This window comes from Opisthocomus hoazin, chromosome 17 (assembly GCF_030867145.1).
Source record: "Opisthocomus hoazin isolate bOpiHoa1 chromosome 17, bOpiHoa1.hap1, whole genome shotgun sequence".
Classification (NCBI taxonomy): Eukaryota; Metazoa; Chordata; class Aves; order Opisthocomiformes; family Opisthocomidae; genus Opisthocomus; species Opisthocomus hoazin.
In genome coordinates this window covers 2,998,429-3,016,023 of record NC_134430.1, presented here as the reverse complement: position 1 = coordinate 3,016,023, position 17,595 = coordinate 2,998,429, and the positions used below count along the sequence as shown (strand labels likewise).

At 68.6% G+C, this 17,595-nt stretch overlaps 1 protein-coding gene across 9 annotated transcripts in view; it reads right to left on the bottom strand.

Moving 5' to 3' along the window:
• MACF1 (microtubule actin crosslinking factor 1) overlaps positions 1 to 15,964 on the bottom strand; it is a 156,918-nt gene extending 140,954 nt beyond the window's left edge. For 5 of the 9 annotated variants that reach the window (XM_075438203.1, XM_075438205.1, XM_075438210.1 and 2 more), the window contains exons 1-2: positions 15,900 to 15,964; positions 14,412 to 14,676 (exon numbers count right to left, since the gene is read on the bottom strand). In XM_075438203.1, coding sequence (XP_075294318.1) covers positions 14,412 to 14,631 — 220 coding nt within the window. In that variant the 5' untranslated portion in view covers positions 14,632 to 14,676; positions 15,900 to 15,964. Of the gene's footprint in view, positions 1 to 9,403; positions 9,565 to 14,411; positions 14,677 to 15,899 lie in introns of those variants that run through there. The other 4 variants (XM_075438208.1, XM_075438211.1, XM_075438212.1 and 1 more) reach the window with 2 other exon arrangements.
• Positions 15,965 to 17,595: the final 1,631 nt, after the last annotated feature.

The following is a 17,595-nucleotide window of genomic DNA, read 5'->3' as shown; positions in this document are numbered from 1 at the left end:
CCCGCTGGATAGCTTCACCAGGACGGCTCTTGTAGCAAAACCGCCCAAGGTCAGCGCGGATCTCGCTGCCCCGGGAGCCCTTGTATACAGTTTCCTGCAGGGAAAAATAAGCTGCTGGCAAAAGCACTTCTGAAAGGCCACAGCGGACCTGAAGAGCGATTAATAAAAGCCAAGACAGAAGTCACAACCCTTATTTGACACAACCAGAAGTCAGCACAAACATCCCACCGGGACAGAGACACGGCTCCAGGGGAGCGGGGCAGCCGGCCGGGAGCAGGACGGGGCAGAGCAGGGGCTCGGGAGCAGGATGGGAGCAGGACAGGGCAGAGCAGGGGCTCGGGAGCAGGACGGGGCAGAGCAGGGGCTCGGGAGCAGGACGGGGCAGAGCAGGGGCTCGGGAGCAGGACGGGGCAGAGCTGGCTCCAGCCCCAACCATGCCAGGGCTCTGCCCCCAGCCCGGGCTGGGGTCCCAGTGGAGCTCAAGGAAGGAGCCAGGGGTGCCAGCGGAGCTCGAGGTGGGCAACAGCAGAGGCCAGGAGAGGAGAAGACCCATGGAGGTGCTGTAGAGGTGCAAAACGCAGCACCCATCGCCCGTGGGAGGCTGGCAAAGCCTCCCCAGCATTGGGAAGAAATGCTCCGTCCGAGGCGGCGAGGGCAGGGAGAGCAGGCGGCCGCGGCAAGCACGCGGGCACGGCACCGGCCCCACCATCCACGCCGGCCGGCTGGGGCTCACCGGAGGGAAACAGGCTCCAACAGGAAATGAAAAATGGAAATGCAGTGTGTCACGCACAGGGAAACCACGGAAAAATGTGCCTGTGGCCTCGCAGCGCCCAGCCAGCCGCCCTGAGCTCTCCGGTCCAGATCGCTGATAAACAGGGGGGTGACAGCGGGTCACTCCCGGCGCTGCGAGGCCACGGCGGCAGGGACCAGGCACGGACACGAGACGCTCGCCGCAGACCAACCCATCTCACCGCTGATGGTACCGATGGATCCCGGCTCCCATCGGCACCGTCAGAGCCAGACGGGAGCCCCAGCCCATCCTGCCAGCCCTCCCGTCGGGATCAGCACCCCGCTTCTCGCCCAAAATCTCCCAAGCCATCTTGCCCAACAGCCCTCCCTTCCAGGAATCGCTGGGCTTATCTGACCCAAAGGCAGGGCGCACGGATCACATCCGCCGACTCGTTTCACCGTGCCCGCAGCCAGCCGCACCCCAAATCCGATCACGCAGCCTCCCAGCCCCACCACGCATCTCCTCCTCGGGAAGCTGATGCTGGGGGATCCCTCTCCCGGCCCCCGAGCCGGGTGGGATCCATCCAGATGCGCAAAATCCCACGACGTGAGCTTGGAAATGAAACTTTCCAGCTTATGAGCACCAGTGTCCTCTGCGCCCTGGGAACACTGCTGTGCAGGGGACCTCCTCTGTGGTTTCCCTCTCTGAGCCAGAGGCTGATCACAGAATCAAAGAATGTTTGGGGTGGGCAGGGACCTCTGTGGGTCCCCCAGCCCAGCCCCCTGCCCAAGCAGGGTCACCCAGAGCAGGCTGCACAGCACCGCGTCCAGCCGGGGCTGGAATATCTCCAGAGAAGGAGACTCCACAGCCCCTCTGGGCAGCCTGGGCCAGGGCTCCGTCACCCTCAGAGGGAAGAAGTTCTTCCTCGGGTTCAGCTGGAGCTTCCTCTGCTTCAGTTTGTGCCCGTTGCCCCTTGTCCTGTCGCTGGGCACCACTGGAAAGAGTCTGGCCCCGTCCTTCTGACCCCCACCCTGCAGATATTTGTAAGCATACATTAGGTCCCCTCGCAGCCTTCTCTTCTTCAGGCTGAACAAGCCCAGCTCCCTCAGCCTCTCCTCGTAGGAGAGATGCTCCAGTCCCCTCCTCATCCTCGTAGCCCTCCGCTGGACTCTCTCCATCCAGTAGCTCCTCATCTTTCTTGAACTGGGGAGCCCAGCACTGGACGCAGCACTGCAGATGGGGCCTCCCCAGGGCACAGCAGAGGGGCAGGAGAACCTCCCTCGCCCTGCTGGCCACACTCCTCCTAATGCACCCCAGGATCCCATTGGCCTTCTTGGCACCCAGGGCACGCTGCTGGCTCATGGTCACCCTGTCGTCCCCCAGCACTCCCAGTCCCTCTCCACAGAGCTGCTCCCCAGCAGGTCAGCCCCAGCCTGTACTGGTGCCTGGGGTTGTTCCTCCCCAGGTGCAGGACCCTGCACTTGCCCTTGTTGAACCTCATCAGGTTCCTCTCTGCCCAACTCTCCAGTCTGTCCAGGTCTTGCTGGATGCCAGCACAGCCTGCTTGTGTGTCCACCCCTCCTCCCAGTTTGGTGTCATCAGCAAACTGGCTGAGGGTACGCTCTAATTCTTCATCCAGGTCATTGGTGAAGAAGTTAAACAAGGCTGGGCCCAGTACTGACCCCTACACACCCCCAAACCCTGAGACCCCCCCCATACAAGGGCAGAGCTGAGATGTTCAGCCTGAAGCACCCAGCAAACCTCCAGAAAGAGTGGGGGGAGCTCGAGGTCAGCACCCAGCAGGGATGCCGCAAGCCTGGCCGCTCAGGATGCGGGACGGGAGACCCCAGGCAGGGACCATGGTGCTGGCAGGAGCAGCACCCGCAGGCAGGATCCTGCCCGTGCAGCCTGCCTCCACCCCTGCTCTCCCACCACCACCCAGCAGCCGCCCCGCTGGTTCCCACCCCACCCGCGGACTCCGCCGGGATGGGAAAGGCGGGAGCAACCAGTCGGGGCGCGGAGAGGAGCCGGTTTGCAGGGCCTGCCCATGGACCTGCGCAGGCTGGCTCTGCACCGCCGGGTCGGGCAGGGGGGACATCGTGGGTGACAGCCACCACCGGCCCCAGAAATTAGAAACGAGGGCTCCCACTGCGGCCCCGCTCACGGCGAGCTGCCGTCCTGGTCCCAGGTATCCCATCACGCCCACCGCCGCACCGCCTCGCCCCATGGGCAGCCATTGCTTCATCCGCCCTGGAAAACTCAGCTGGCCTGGCCAGGATCCGTCCCCGGCACAGAGCTTCCCGAGGCAGCGAGGCCCTGGGTACGGCCGAGGCGAGGCGAAGGGCTGGATTTGTGCTCCGGGAGCACGGTTCCACCTCGACGGGGGCAGCCCCAAGAGAACTCCTCTGTCCCCGTGGTCCCCGGGCGAGCAGAGCCCATGCCAGGCACCAGCCAGCCCTGCCCACGCTCCCCGACGCGGGTGCACAGCAGAGGCTGCTCATGGAAACCATCCCTGGGGAACATTAACGGGAACGCATCTGTGCTCCCTCCCAGAGTGGCGACGGGGTCAACCGCCACCACCCCGGTCACCCCCCTCGAACCGGAGCCGATGGCTCAGCGCTCGCAAATCCCACCCCAGGGGCTCCCCAGCGCCCGCTCCGCTCAGCCGGGATCGAAGCACCCCAAAACCCTTCCTTCTGAGGAGGGATTCCCTGGCCGAGCAGAGCCCCATGAGCACACCCACCACCCACACCCACCTCGAGCCCGGTGCGGCTTCTGAGCCAGGAGATACTGGGAAAGGAACAGAAACTGAAACCTCTGCTGCTTCCACAGCCTGCGTTTATCTGCTTTAGGCGCATATACAGGGCCTTCTCACCCCGGTATTCAAACAACGGCGTTCAGACACTTCAAATTTAAATAAAACTTCTTTTTCTACTTCCCTCGGGGAGGTTTCACACCACTGGCATCAGCCATGGTACGTCCAGAGCAGCCTAAACTTCGCTGACCCCAGCGAGACCAGCCTGGGAAGGAGGGTGGCCGGCAACCAGCAGACGGAGGTCAGCGGCTCCGGGCTCGCCCCAAGGAGCCGGCTCCGACAGGAACGCGTGCGGGCAGCGCTGCGCAGAGCAGCGAGGGCACAGCGCGAGCCCTCGCCAACCGCTCGGCGGCGAGCTGGCTGCGGCACGCGAGATCAAAGCTTTCCGGTCCGGCCCGGCACACCGGCGGGAGTCATGCGGCGTCCCGGAGCCCGTGCCAGGGAGGTACCGCGGATGCAGCATCCCAGAGCCCGTGGCAGGGAGGTACCGCGGATGCAGCATCCCGGAGCCCGTGCCAGGGAGGTACCGCGGATGCAGCATCCCGGAGCCCGTGGCAGGGAGGTACCGCGGATGCAGCCACCACCCAAGCCCCCCCGGGGGGCTTTTCCCCCTGGCCCAGCAGCAGGCGTGAACTAGGAGACGCAGCCGACAGCCCCAGGACCTGTGAGCAGCGCTCAGCCACGGCCCTGCTTCGTTAGCGGGATGACCAGGATGACCGTGGTAATTGCCATCGCTCCCGCCGATGCTGTGCCCGGGGATGCCGGCGGGCTCGGGGAGGCACGGGCCCCTCGGCGAGGCGAGCCCAGCCTGGGAGGGACCGGCAGGTGCTGGGGATGGCGATGACTCCACCGCGAAGGCAGCAGCAAGCCGGGCGAGGCGGGGTGGGTCCGCTCACCTGTGACAGCACCGGCTTCGTTTCCCTGCCACCCAAAACAAACACGAGAGAAACAGCACCTTCCGCCGCGCCTCGGGCTCCCGGCTCCGGCCGTCACGGGGGCAGCCCAAGGCTCCTGCCACCTTCCTGAGCCCCCTCCAGCTCTCAGCCCTCTCTGTGCCAGAGAAGCCAGCGACTCCCATGTGCATCCCAAGAAAAAAATCAGCGTTATCCAGTCCAACAGAATCCCAGCCTGGCAGGGGTTGGCAGGGCCCTCTGTGGGTCACCCAGCCCAACCCCCTGCCCAAGCAGGGTCACCCAGAGCAGGCTGCACAGCACCGCGTCCAGCCGGGGCTGGAATATCTCCAGAGAAGGAGACTCCACAGCCCCTCTGGGCAGCCTGGGCCAGGGCTCCGTCACCCTCAGAGGGAAGAAGTTCTTCCTCGGGTTCAGCTGGAGCTTCCTCTGCTTCAGTTTGTGCCCGTTGCCCCTTGTCCTGTCGCTGGGCACCACGGGAAAGAGTCTGGCCCCGTCCTCCTGACCCCCACCCTGCAGATATTTAGAGGCATTTCTAAGGTCCCCTCTCAGCCTTCTCTTCTCCAGGCTGAACAAGCCCAGCTCCCTCAGCCTCTCCTCGTAGGAGAGATGCTCCAGTCCCCTCCTCATCCTCGTAGCCCTCCGCTGGACTCTATCCAGCAGCTCCTCATCTTTCTTGAACTGGGGAGCCCAGCACTGGACACAGCACTGCAGATGGGGCCTCACCAGGGCAGAGCAGAGGGGGAGGAGACCCTCCCTGACCTGCTGGCCACACTCCTCCTAACGCACCCCAGGAGACCATCGGCCTTCTGGGCACCCAGGGCACGCTGCTGGCTTCCAGCCCGCCTTCCCCGAGCCAGGGACTCTCCGCTCTGACGGCAGCGCTCGGCCACCCCTCCTCCCGGCTGATGAAGAGGAAGAAGGGCTTCCTCCCCGCGGCGAGGAGTCACCGCCACGTTGCCGGTCCCGTCAGCGCTGCCGCAGACCGCAGAGGCCTCGTGCCACCCGCTCAGCGCTGCCCAGGAGCCCCGTTTGTCCTGGTGGGATGAAACCCGGGCGGCAGCGCGGCATCAGGAGGCAGCCGTGTGCTGGGAGCTGGGCCCACTGCAGCCCCAAGACCCCAGCACTGGGGTCCAGACACCTCCAGTTGCCTTTCTTACACCAAAGGACAAGACACAAGGGGAAAAAAGAGGCTTCGTCAGAGAGGGGCACGGCCAGGACTGTCACCGGCCACCAGGAAGGCTCCGGACCCAGGAGGGAATGAGCTCTGGTTCCTTCACACCAGGGTTCCACACCACTTCTGCCCGCCTGGGGCTCTCCTCCGGTCCCGGGGAAGGTTGTCCCCTCCCTAACAGGAGCCAGGTTACTCGACCAAGGTGACAAGCCACCCCGCGCTGTCCCAGTCCAAACAAGCCAGGCCACGTGCCCAGCACCACAGAGCGGGCAGGGACGGCACCGGGGGTGGGAAAAGCTTTCTGCGACACCACAGCTCCAGGTTTCCACCCCTGATCACCAAAAGGGTTAATTACCAAAAAGCAAGGATTTCACCAAGATTGACTGGTTAATGTTTACAGCGCTCTGAGCAGGGAAAGCGTGACCCGAGCTCCACGCGCAGCCCGGCAGCGCTGCCCGCACCCTTGCGCTGCCGCAGCGTGGAGCCACGCGCCGGCTCCCGCCTCCCCGAGGGGACAGCGAGGGTCCGCGTCCCCCGAAACACGACAGGGAAACGCAGAGCAGCCCTCGGACGCGGAGCCCCACGCAGCGTGCCGTGCACCCGCGGGAGGACGGACCAGGGCATCTCCCCCTGCCCAGACCCCTCTGACCGGCGGCAGCACCCAGAGGGGTCCCCAAAAGCTCCACCGTCACCCCCCGCGCTGCCGCCGTCATTCTCACCGGCACCCACAGCAGCAGCGTGGCACGTCCCAGCATGTCCCGCCGCACCACGATCCAGCGATGAGGCAAGCAGGGCTGGAAATCGCCCTCCCTCCCCGGCACGGCCCTGGGAAACCGGCCCGCTGGCTTTCAACTGGGCCAGACTGGTGAAGGTCTTGGCGCTGGAGACCTTCCCACTGCAGGAAGCGACAGCCCGGAGGGTGCTGTGCCCCCGAGGACGCCGGCAGACGGAGGAAGCCATGACCAGGGCAGCTCTGCGAGGTGGCACAGGAGCCTACAGCCCCCCAAGCCCCCCACCCCGAGCCCCCATCCCATTGCTCACCCAAGCCCCCCACGCAGCACCCAGCGGCGGCTCCACCGGCAGCGCCCACGCCAGCTCGCCGCGCTGATGCAAACCCCCCCAGCACCCCGGCCCCTCTCCCTGCCCACCAAGACGTGGGTGTTTCGATGAAGAAAGCAATCACGGGGCTCTGGCAGCGGGTTAACCCCCGCTCCTCGGAGACGGGCGGGATTGGCAGCTCGCCGCCCCGATCCGGGACCCTTCCCGTGCCGCCCGTCTCCCTGCCTCCAGACCTGCCCCGGCTTGCTCAGCAGCGGAGGCCTCGCTGCTCAGATTGACTTTTTTTAGGCTATTTTCTATCAGAAATAGAGCGGAGCTGCCGAACGGCGTTCGCAATCCCAGCTTCACCAGCGCCGAGCGTCCTCCTTGCCCTCCAAGGGCGCAAGCCGGAGCCAGCAGCACCGCGTCCCCGGTACCGGGGCTATGGGGTGGGCACCACGAGATGGGCACCCACCCCACGGGTCTCCCCACATGGCTCAGCCCCCCCTCAAGTCACATTGTGGTGAAAACTCTCCATTTTTTGGGGACAGAATCACAGACTGGTAGGGGTTGGCAGGGACCTCTGTGGGTCCCCCAGCCCAACCCCTGCCCAAGCAGGGTCACCCAGAGCAGGGGGCACAGCACCGCGGCCAGGCGGGGCTGGAATATCTCCAGAGAAGGAGACTCCACAGCCCCTCTGGGCAGCCTGGGCCAGGGCTCTGTCACCCTCAGAGGGAAGAAGTTCTTCCTCGGGTTCAGCTGGAGCTTCCTCTGCTTCAGTTTGTGCCCGTTGCCCCTTGTCCTGTCGCTGGGCACCCCTGGAAAGAATCTGGCTCCGTCCTCCTGACCCCCACCCTGCAGATATTGATCAGCATTTCTAAGGTCCCCAAATAACGAGCCAGTGGAAAAGTTGTTTGGGACAGGAAAAACCAAACCGTTTCGAGGAGCTGCGACACGGGAAAGCAGGGAAGGGGCAACGCGTCCACCAGCTCAGAGCCCAAGAGCCCAAACTGGAGGCTCCCACCCAGCCCTCGCAGCACGGGTGCTGGGCAGCGGTCGGAGGCGAAGGAAAGCTCTCACGCAGCACGAACACTCATCTCCCCGCACCAACCTGGCACCGCAAACCACACCACGCACCGCCCGGCAGGGTATTTCCAAGTGACGATGAGATTTCTACCGTAACCCGGTGCGGAAACCCGGCATTACCCAAAACGCCGTCCCTCCCGGGGGAACGCGGCCGCTGAGCAGGCACCGACCACCGGAGCACGGGGCAGGCGAGGGGCCGGGCGAGCTCCAGCTGAACCGGCACGGACGGGCGCCACAATTTCATTTTCTTTTCCGAAACAAAGCAAAACCGACGCAAACGACAGCTCTTTCCATGCCAGCCGCTGGCACCCGCCGCACCGTTCCCTCCGCGTCTCCACGCCGAACCCAACGACGTCAAAGGGGCTTTTTTATTCCTTAAAGTTTGTCAAGCACTTGGAAAGGCGCTGGATAACGTGACTCGGGCTTGTCCAAGGCACCCGGAGAGGCTTTTCTTCCCCGCTCCCCGTGAGAGCGGCGGGAGCCTGCGCAGCTCTCCCACCCCTGGGAGGTTTGAGTGGCACCCCCTGAATCGGGGAGCCGGGGAATCCATTATTCCCTTTTCTCCGCAGGCAGAAAGGAAAAGGAAACGGGCGCCGCGAGCGCCTGGCTCCGCTCGCCTCGGCCATCGGCATTTGAAAGAGTTTTGGCTGCTAAACTTCCACAGCAGAGCGCCGGGAGCCCTGTGGGGCCGAAATCTGGGCTCGGCGACAAGTCTCTCGCTGCAGCAAGGAGTGGGGGGGCAAAAAATAACAATAATAATAAGAATGGAAACACAGGCAACTCCCGGAGACGAGTCACCGACACCAAAACTGCACACTCACTGCCGGTACCGGCACCGCTGGGCCTGGCGAGGGTGCAGCCCTTCGCCCCCGCCCAGCGACGGCTCGGGGAGGGGGATCCCAGCCCCGTGGTGGGGTACGGGGACCCCGGGGCAGCCGGAGCGGGGCTGGGGGACGGTGGGTCCCCACGTAACTTAAGTCAGCCCTGCATAAGGGCGCTGGGATGATGGATGTTGGGGTGCTCTGAGCGGCAAGGTGGGGCGCTGGGACGGCGGGGACCCCGCGCAGGGGACGCTGAGCCACGGGGCAGCTCACACTGGGGACACCAGGGCCGCTCACCCCTTGGGCAGCCCACGCAGTTCAACTACAGGGACACTCAAGACGCAGACACTCAATGCAGGGGACACTTAGGGACCCCACGCAGAGGACACAAGGGACCCCCAGGCACCCCACGCAGGGGACACTGAGACCCTTGGACCCTGGGCACCCCACGCAGGAGACACTGAGACCCCCAGGCACCCCACGCAGGGGACACCAGGGACCCCGGGCACCCCACGCAGGGGACCCTCAGACCCCAGGCACCCCACGCAGGGGGCACCAGGGACCCCAGGCACCCCACGCAGGGGACCCTCAGACCCCAGGCACCCCACGCAGGGGACCCTCAGACCCCAGGCACCCCACGCAGGGGACACCGAGCCCCCCGGGGACGCTCCCCCCACCCATCCCACCCAAGCACGGCGCACGGGGCCATCCCCAGCGAGGATCCCGGAGCCCCCGGCGCCCCGGACACTGGGACGGCTCCGGCTCAGCCCCCTCGGGGCGGCCCCGCCGCGCTCCAGGCCCCACACCGGGCCCGGTCGGGCGCGGTACCTTTGTAGCGCTCCAGCACGTCCTCGTAGGCCTGGACGAACTCCTTCTCCTGGGTGCGGTTGGCCGGGAGCAGCCCCGGCACGTAGCCGGCCATGGCGGCCCTTTGTGCCGCGGCCCCGGTGCAGCTCCCGGCGCGGCGGCCAGGGCCGGTCTGCGCCCGCACCGCTTCCGCCCGCGCCGCCGCCCGCCCGCCGGCCCCGCCCACCGCCGGCGGGCACGCCCCCGAGGCCCCGTCCCTTAACGGAGGCCCCGCCCCTGCCCGAGGCCACGCCCCCAGAATCGGCCCCGCCTCCTGATACCCGCCCGGCCGCGCTGCGCCCCCTGGCGGCGGCGGCGGGGCAGCCCTGGGCAAGGCGGGGCGGGGGGGGGGTGCACCCAGGGCACCTCATCCCAGTGCATCCCAGGGACCCTGGAGCGTGCAGCCCAGTGCATCCCAGTGAGCCCAGAGCACCACAGCCCAGTGCATCCCAGTGAGCCCAGAGCGCTGCAGCCCAGTGCATACCAGTGCGGCCAGAGCACCACAGTCCAGTGCATCCCAGTGAGCCCAGAGCACCACAGTCCAGTGCATCCCAGTGAGCTCAGGGCACTGCATCCCAGTGCATCCCAGTGAGTCCAGAGCGCTGCAGCCCAGTGCATCCCAGTAACCCCGGAGCACAGAATCCTATTCCATCCCTGTGAGCCCAGGGTGCCGCATCCCAGTGCATCCCTGTAACCCCAGAGCACTGCATCCCAGTGCATCCCAGTGCATCCCAGCACATTCCAGTGCACCCAAGCCAGTGGTCCCGGCTGGGCCAGTGACCGCTTGCGCCGGGGCTGTGTCGTGTCCCCCCCCCAGCACGGGGGCAGCCAGATACCCCAGCTGGGCCCATGGGCAGCCCCACACCGCCCCAGCCCCACGCTTCCCCCGGGGGGGGCTGGAGGCTTTTACCCCCCCCCAGAACAGCCCCCCGGGTCTGTCACCCCACACATCGCACGGGGGGAGGCCGGGGGGGGGCAGACTCTGCCGGGGTCGGGGGGCGCGGGGGGGACCCCCTGCTCTGGCTTTGCAATATCCTTTATTCCAGGCTGAGTTTTGTGGGGTTTTGTCCCCTGGGGTGTTACCAGCGGGGGGGGGGGGGGGTCCGGGGGAGCTCAGGCTCCCCCCTCCGGGGGTCCCGGATCAGGGTCTGTCCCTGCTGTCACCGGGTGCCGCAGCTCCAGTCCCCGCAGCCCCCCCTTGGGACAGGGATGGGGCGCAGGAGATGTGCAGAGAGCCCCCAGCCCCTCTGCGTCACCCGGGGGGGCTGGGGGGGGCTCTTGGCATCACCCGGGGCGCTTTGGGGGGCAGGGGGTCCCCACCAACGTGCACAGCTGGGCCAGGGGCAAACCCCACGGGGAAACGGGGATGGGGCCAGAGCCGAACCTGCCCTGCACCCCCACACCCACCAGACCCCCCCCACGGCCCCCCAAACCTGCCTGGCACCCCCACGCCCACCGGACCCCCCCGGCCCCCCAAACCAAAGCCCTCCCGGCCACCCCAGACGCAGCAGAGGGAAACCCAGCACAGGAGCAGCCTTACGGGGGGCCCAGGGACCCCCAGGCCCGGGGACACTCCCGGCCCCCCAGCTCCCGGCCCCCCCCGCCCCCCCGCTGGGGCAAATCCCGGCCTTTTTTGGCCACCGCAAGATGTTGCTTTTTCACCCTGGCTGCGCCGTTGCCGCGGCAACCGGAGGGCCCGGCTCGCCAGCTGGGTAACCATGGCAACCAGAAAAGCCCCATCCCACTCAGCCCAGACTCCGTGTGTGTTCCCCCCCATCACCCAGGGGCCCCCCAGCCCCAACACCTCCCGGCGGCACCCCGGGGTGGCGGGGGGCTGCACCCCGCATCCCTCCGGGGCACGGCAAGGGGCCACCAGCAGCAGCCGCCATCCTCCTCCTCCTCCTCCTCCTCCTCCTCCTCCTCCTCCTCCTCCTCCCGCAGCCCCCAGCCCGGGGCGGGGGGGTGTCCACAAATCATCCCCCTCGCCCCGGCTTCGGAGGCGTCTCCCTTCACCACGGCGTTTTAATTAGGAAAAGTAATTACCGTCGCAGCAAGCGGCGGTGCCGCCGTAGGGAGCGGGGTTTCGCCACGTGCCTGGGCCGCGGCTGCCATCTTGCCCCGCGACGCCGGGGCAAAGCAGCCGAGCACCCACCGGGCTCGGGACCCCCCTGCTCGCCGCGTCCCTCTGACCCCAAAATGGGGGGGGAGCTCGGTGCCGGCCAGCCGCCACGGAGCGATTCCTCCCCGGGCGTGGGGAGGGCGGCCCGAAGCCCACCCCGGCCCCCCGAGTGGGCGCGCGGGCGGCTCCCGGGGCAGCAGGGGGGTCTGTGCCCACGTCCCCGAGGACGGAGCCTCGTCCCCTGCCGCTGCCCCGGGCCTGGAGCCACAAAGGACTCCCGGACTCTCAGAAAGCCCCCCCCTTCCCGTGCTGTGCTCCCCCTTCGCACCCCAGCATCACTCCAGTACCCCCCCAGAAGCCCCCAGCATCCCCCAGCATCCCCCAGCACCCTCCCAGCACCCCCCCAGCAGACCCTGACCCCTGGCAGGACCAAGTGCGGACGGGTTTAGGATGAAAGAGCCTTTTCTTCCCAAAGCAGCCCCCCCTCCCGGCCCCCCCCTCACCCTCTGCCAAGCGGCCGTGGAGCGAGACAGAGCGACGCGGGGCCGAGGGCCGGATCCTGACCCCCGCGTCCCCCTCCGCCTCCCCCGTGCCCCCGCCTGCCGGGGCGATGCCAGCAAAGCCGGGGACGGCTCCGGAGCTGCCTGGGGACCCTGCCCAGCGCCGGAGGTCCCGGAGGCGCAGGCACCGACAGCCCGGGGGGTGCAGCGGGTCCCAGCCCCCCCGTGCCACAGCTCCGGCACCTTCCGCAAGGTCCTCGCTGGCACGTCCCCTCCCCGGGCACAGCCGCGTCCTCCTGTCCCCGGCTCTGATGGCCAGCAGGGACGCGGGGACGGTCAGAGCCCACCGATGGTGGGGAGGACGAGCATCCCGGACCCTGCGTCCCCCTGAACCCACCGAGGTGCTGACGCCCCTGCGCGGAGCACGGCCGGGCGCAGGATGGGGGGCTCAGCCCCACGCGATGCCCAGGCCCCGTCCCCACCGCCGGGCCGGCTCCCTGCGCCCCTTCCGAGCCCCGTCCCCCTCCCCAGGCGCCCCGAGAGGTGCCAGCTCCCCCTGGACATGTCCCATCACCGTCCCCGGACCCCGAGCCCCACCGGGGCGGCCGGCGCGCTCCAGACGGTCCCGCTGAATAATGCAAGGATCCGAATCAATATTTCAGCTCATTTTCGAACCCAGTGACACCAAACTGTCTCCAAACTCTCTCTCTTCCCGGCTCAGCGCCGTCTGGCTGCGCCTCGCGAGTTATTTTTAATGGGGAATCTGCATGAGCGCGGATTCGGTGACGTCCCCCCGCCTTTCATCACGGGCTGGATCCAGCCCGCGTGACGACAAGCGCTCGGCATCCCGGGCAGGCGGCGAGAAACACGGCTGGGGACCCTTGGCAGGGTCTGTCCCGGGGTGCGGGAGGCTGCTCAGCGCCCAGCAGGATGGGGCTTTCGGGGCAGAGCTGGCCCAGGAGCGGCGATGGGTACGGCGGGGTCCCGGCACCCCGGCCATCTCCCAGCCTCGGCGGTTCGGGGCAGGGAGGGCCGCACCCGGCGCGTTTGCTCCCCCCGGTTCCCGACGGCGCGTTTTTGAGAACCATCATTTGAATCAACCGGTTCTTCCAGCCCGGAGACCTCCGCGAGCCGGGACGGCACAACCCGCGCGAGCGGCACCGCGGCACCCGCACCGCGCAGGCAGGGATGCAGGCAGCAGCATCCCCCTCCCGGCCCGGGTGGTTCTCCCAGGGTCCCCCAGTGCTCCCAGTCTGAGTCCCCACAGCGCTGGGGGACCCTCGGGCGCGGAGCCCAGCGCCGGGGCTGTTTTGCCCCTCGGCGGGGGGGTGGCAGGGGCAGGCAGGGCAGAGCAGGCGCCTCGGGAGCTCGCCGCCCTCGTGCGTGCCTCCGCCAGCGAGATGAAAGCCGGGCCCCGGGGTTCCCTCGGGGCGGCAGCTGGGAACAGCCCGGCCGGGGCTCGGCGGGGGCCCTCGGCACAGCCCCGAATCCCAGTTTGCTCTGGCAGGAGCAGATCAAAGGCCCCCGGGGCGCGGGGAGAAGGGGCCAGACCCCGGAGCCACAGATCAAAGCCCCTGACGGCCGTTTGTCCCGGGTGCGGGGACAAATCCCGGGTGCGGGGGCAAATCCCGGCTCTGGTGCCTGGGACCAACATCTTGGGTAAAGCTCCTCCATCCTCCCTCCATCCTCCCTCCGTCCTCCCTCCATCCTCCCTCCCTGCCAGCCCCAGAGCCAGGTCCCCGCCAGCCCCATCACCCAGCGCTCCACGCCGGAGCCACCAGCAATGGCGGGGCCATCCCTGTCTTTGTTTCTCCTGCTCATCCCCATCCCTTGCCCGGGCTGTGACAGCAGCCGGCGGGTGCCACGGCAGAGTCGCAGGTGAGGGGACCCCAGGGTGGCCCAGCGACCGCAGCGTCGGGGCGGCCGATGGGCACCACGCGGCGGCTCCCCGGCTCCGTCAGCCAAGCTGGAACCACGAACCTCCCGGGGCAAATTCCTCCCCGGAGTCCGGCCAAGGGCACTGTTGCGCCAAGGAGCCATTTAGCCCTTAATTAGACATTTTAATGTCACCCAACCCCAGCGTTGGAGGTGTCCCGTCATCCCTCAACCCCGGCGTGCCCAGGGTACAAACAACCCGCGGCGAGCCCTGCCCGGACAGGACAAAGCCATCGCAGAGCCGAACCGCCGCGGTCCTCAGCCACCAGAGGCCACGTCCATCCCCCCCTCCCCATCCCACCCATCCCCAGGCTCCCTGGGGAGCAGCAGGGGACAGGGGCGGCCCCCAGACCCCCTCAGCCACCGCGGGGTCAGCCCGGGGAGCCCCATCTCCCCGTCCCCGGGGGTCCCACCGCACAACAGGGCGCTGCCTTACCTGCCACCCTGACGACAGCCCTCTCGGCCGGGTCCAGCACCGAGTCCTGGCTCTTGCGCTTCCTCTGCTCGTGGAGGGGTAAATTCCAGGGCAGGGTGTCCCCGGCGGGGCAGGGGGAGAGGCTGCCCGAGCGCTCGCTGCGGTAGGAACGCTCGCTCCGGCATGACCGCTCGCTCCGGCACGAGCGCTCGCTGAGGGTCTCCTCGTCGGAGGACGACATGGCCCACGGCACGAGGGCGGGCAGCACGGCCCCGCGGGCAGCAGCCTGCGGAAGGAGCGAACAGCGCGTGACGCCGGGCCGCCGGCCGGGGTCCCCTCCCCGCCACGGGCACTGGGGGTGATGGAGAAGGGACCGTCCCGCCGTGGACGGCTCTGCCCTCGCGCCTCTGCCCAAGCACCCTCTCGGGCAGGTGGTCCAGAGCTCCTACACGCTGCCTCAGTTTCCCCCTTGCTGGTCTGATGGCTGGGGCTGCCGGGGATGGGGCCGGTGGGCACGGCCGCCCCTCCAGCGAAGCTCACGCCGGCATCCCCAGCACCAGCTGACTCCCACAAAGCACAGCCCAACCTCTGGGGTTCGGTCGCTTTGTGCTCGGCGCACGGAGGAGCCGTCAGATCGCCGCTGCCCTCCGGACCTGCGGTTTTTCCGCCCCGCTCCGAGTGGGAACAGGTCGAAAACCCCCTATTAATCACGGGAGGGGAAAATGGTCGGGCTTCCCGCAGCGCGCGGGGAGCAAGCCGCGCCGCGTACGCACGCCGGGCAAATAAGCACCTTGCGTGAGACATATTTAAAATAATTCTCATTGTGTCCTCTGGCTCGGCCAGGGAAAAGGCAGACGAAAGGACTGCGAGGAGCCGCCTCCAGCGCGCCGAGCCTCTCCTCGCTGCCATCATTTAATCAGCAAAACACGAACAAAGAGACCCAAAAAAACATCGAAAGAAAGGGAGAAAGGATTCCATGAGTCATTCACCAACCCCCCCCCTCCGTCGAAAAGCTGCAAAAAAACGAAGCGCGGCCCAAGCCCGCAGCCCCGACACCGCACCGAGGGGCTCGGCCCCCGCCCTGGCTGGGGGGTACCCACGGGGGGGGAGGCGGGGGGGGATGGGGGGATTGGAGGGGGGATGGGGGGGCTGGGGGAGGATTGGGGGGCCGGAGCGCGGTCTGCGGCGCGGGCGGGGGGGGATGCAGCGGGTGCGGGAGGCTGCGTGCGGGGTGCGGACACGGCTCTGCGGGGGCACAGGGGGCCGGGATGCCCCCGCCTTCCCCCGGGGTCCTGCCCTACCCCTCCGCCCCGGCCGGCATCCTCCGGTGCCCGCAGCCCCTCCCGGCCCCGGCCCCGGCTCCCGCTCCATCCCCATCCCCATCCCCATCCCCGGCCCCCGCTCCATCCCCATCCCCGTCCCCGTCCCCGTCCCCATCCGCCGCCCATCCCCGCTCCATCCCCGTTCCGCCCCCGCTCCTCCGGCCTTTCCCCGGTGCCCCCCGCTCACCCCCGGCGGCTCGGCGCGGGCAGGACGCGCCGCTCCCGCTCCCGGTGCCGCTCCCGGTGCCGCTCCCGGTGCCGGCCCCGGCCCCTCCCCCGGCCCTGCCCACCGGGGCGGCCCGGAGCGGCGGGGGGGTCCCGGCCGCCTCCCACCCCTGCGCCAGCCCGACCCGGCACCCCCCCATCCCCCGACCCCCCCCCCCGCCTGCAGCTCCCCGGGCTGCCCCTAACCCGCCCTGCACCCCCGCAGCACAGGGGGGGGCCCCCCCAAACCACCCAGCAGCTCCCCACACCCCGCACAGACCCCCCCGCCCACCCACCAGCACCCCCCTCGCCCCCCCTCCGCCCCATCCTCTGCATCCCCCCGGGCCCAGGGTCACCAGAGCACCCATCGACCCGGGCAGCAGCCGCGGCGGGAGCAGGGAGCGGGGTGGGGGGACAGGAGGAGGGCACGGGGGGACAGGAGCACAGAGCAGGGGGACAGGAGAACAGCATAGGGGGACAGGAGCATGGAGCAGGTGGACAGAAGCAGGGTGGGGGGACAGGAGCACGGAGCGGGGGGACAGGAGGAAGGTGGGGGGACAGGAGCACAGCACGGGGGGTCAGAAGCGGGGTGCAAGGACAGGAGCACGGAGCAGGGGGACAGGAGCAGGGTGGGGGGACAGGAGCAGGGCGCAGGGGTCCAGGAGTACGGAGCAAGAGGACAGGATCGAGGGGGACAGGAGCAGAGTAGGGGTACATGAGGATGGAGTGGGGGGACAGAAGCAGGGTGGGGGGACAGGAGCAGGGCACGGGGGGACAGGAGCACAGAGCAGGGGGCCAGGAGCAGGGTGGAGGGAAAGAAGCAGGGCACAGGGGGACAGGAACATGGAGCAGTGGGACAGGAGCAGGGTGGGGGGACAGGAGTGGGGTGGGGGGACAGGAGCACAGAGCAGGGGGACAGGAGCAGGGTGGGGGGCCAGGAGCAGGGCGCGGGGGGCCGCAAGCAGGCATGGACAGGGCTGGCGGGCTGCGCCGGGGAAGCCGGGCGCTGCCTGGGGCCTCACCTGCGGGGCAGCCGGGCACCCCAGGCCCAGCCTTGGCGCGGGCAGCGTCACCAGCAGCAGCCCCCAGGGATGCCGGAGCTGCAGGACGGCCCCAGCCGCTTGGCACGAGCGAAGCGGGATAACCCGCTCCGGCCGACGGCAGATCCAGCCGCTCCGCACCGACGGCGGGACCCGGCGAGCCGCGGCGCCGTGCCACGGCCCCGGGCCAGCGCGGTTGCTCCCACGACGTCGCACGTGGCCCGGCCAAGCCCGTCGCCCCGTTTCCCCCGGGGTCTCGGCGCAGCCGGCTGCCCCGCGGGCGTCTCTCCCCCAGCAGCTCTCGGATCTCATCCCAGCGCGTCCTTCTGCTTCGCCCAGCAGCCGCGGTGTGGGGTGTGGTGACACTCTGGGACACACCGGGGACGCGGCTGCGGGAGAGCACGTGTTGCCCCGCAGCCCTGCCCGCTCGCGCCCGGCGCTGGGGAGCGCGGCGCGGGAGGAGGCACTCGGCCGAAGCCCGCCCGGGTGCGGACGCACCCAGCACCAGACGCAGCAGCGGAGACCTCGCAGGCATCAGCTCCCCGGGACCCCGGCAACGCTGCAGCTGGTGCTGGGCTACTGCGGGCAGGGAATACTGGGAATACTGGAAAACGGTGTCCTCACAGAATCACAGAATGG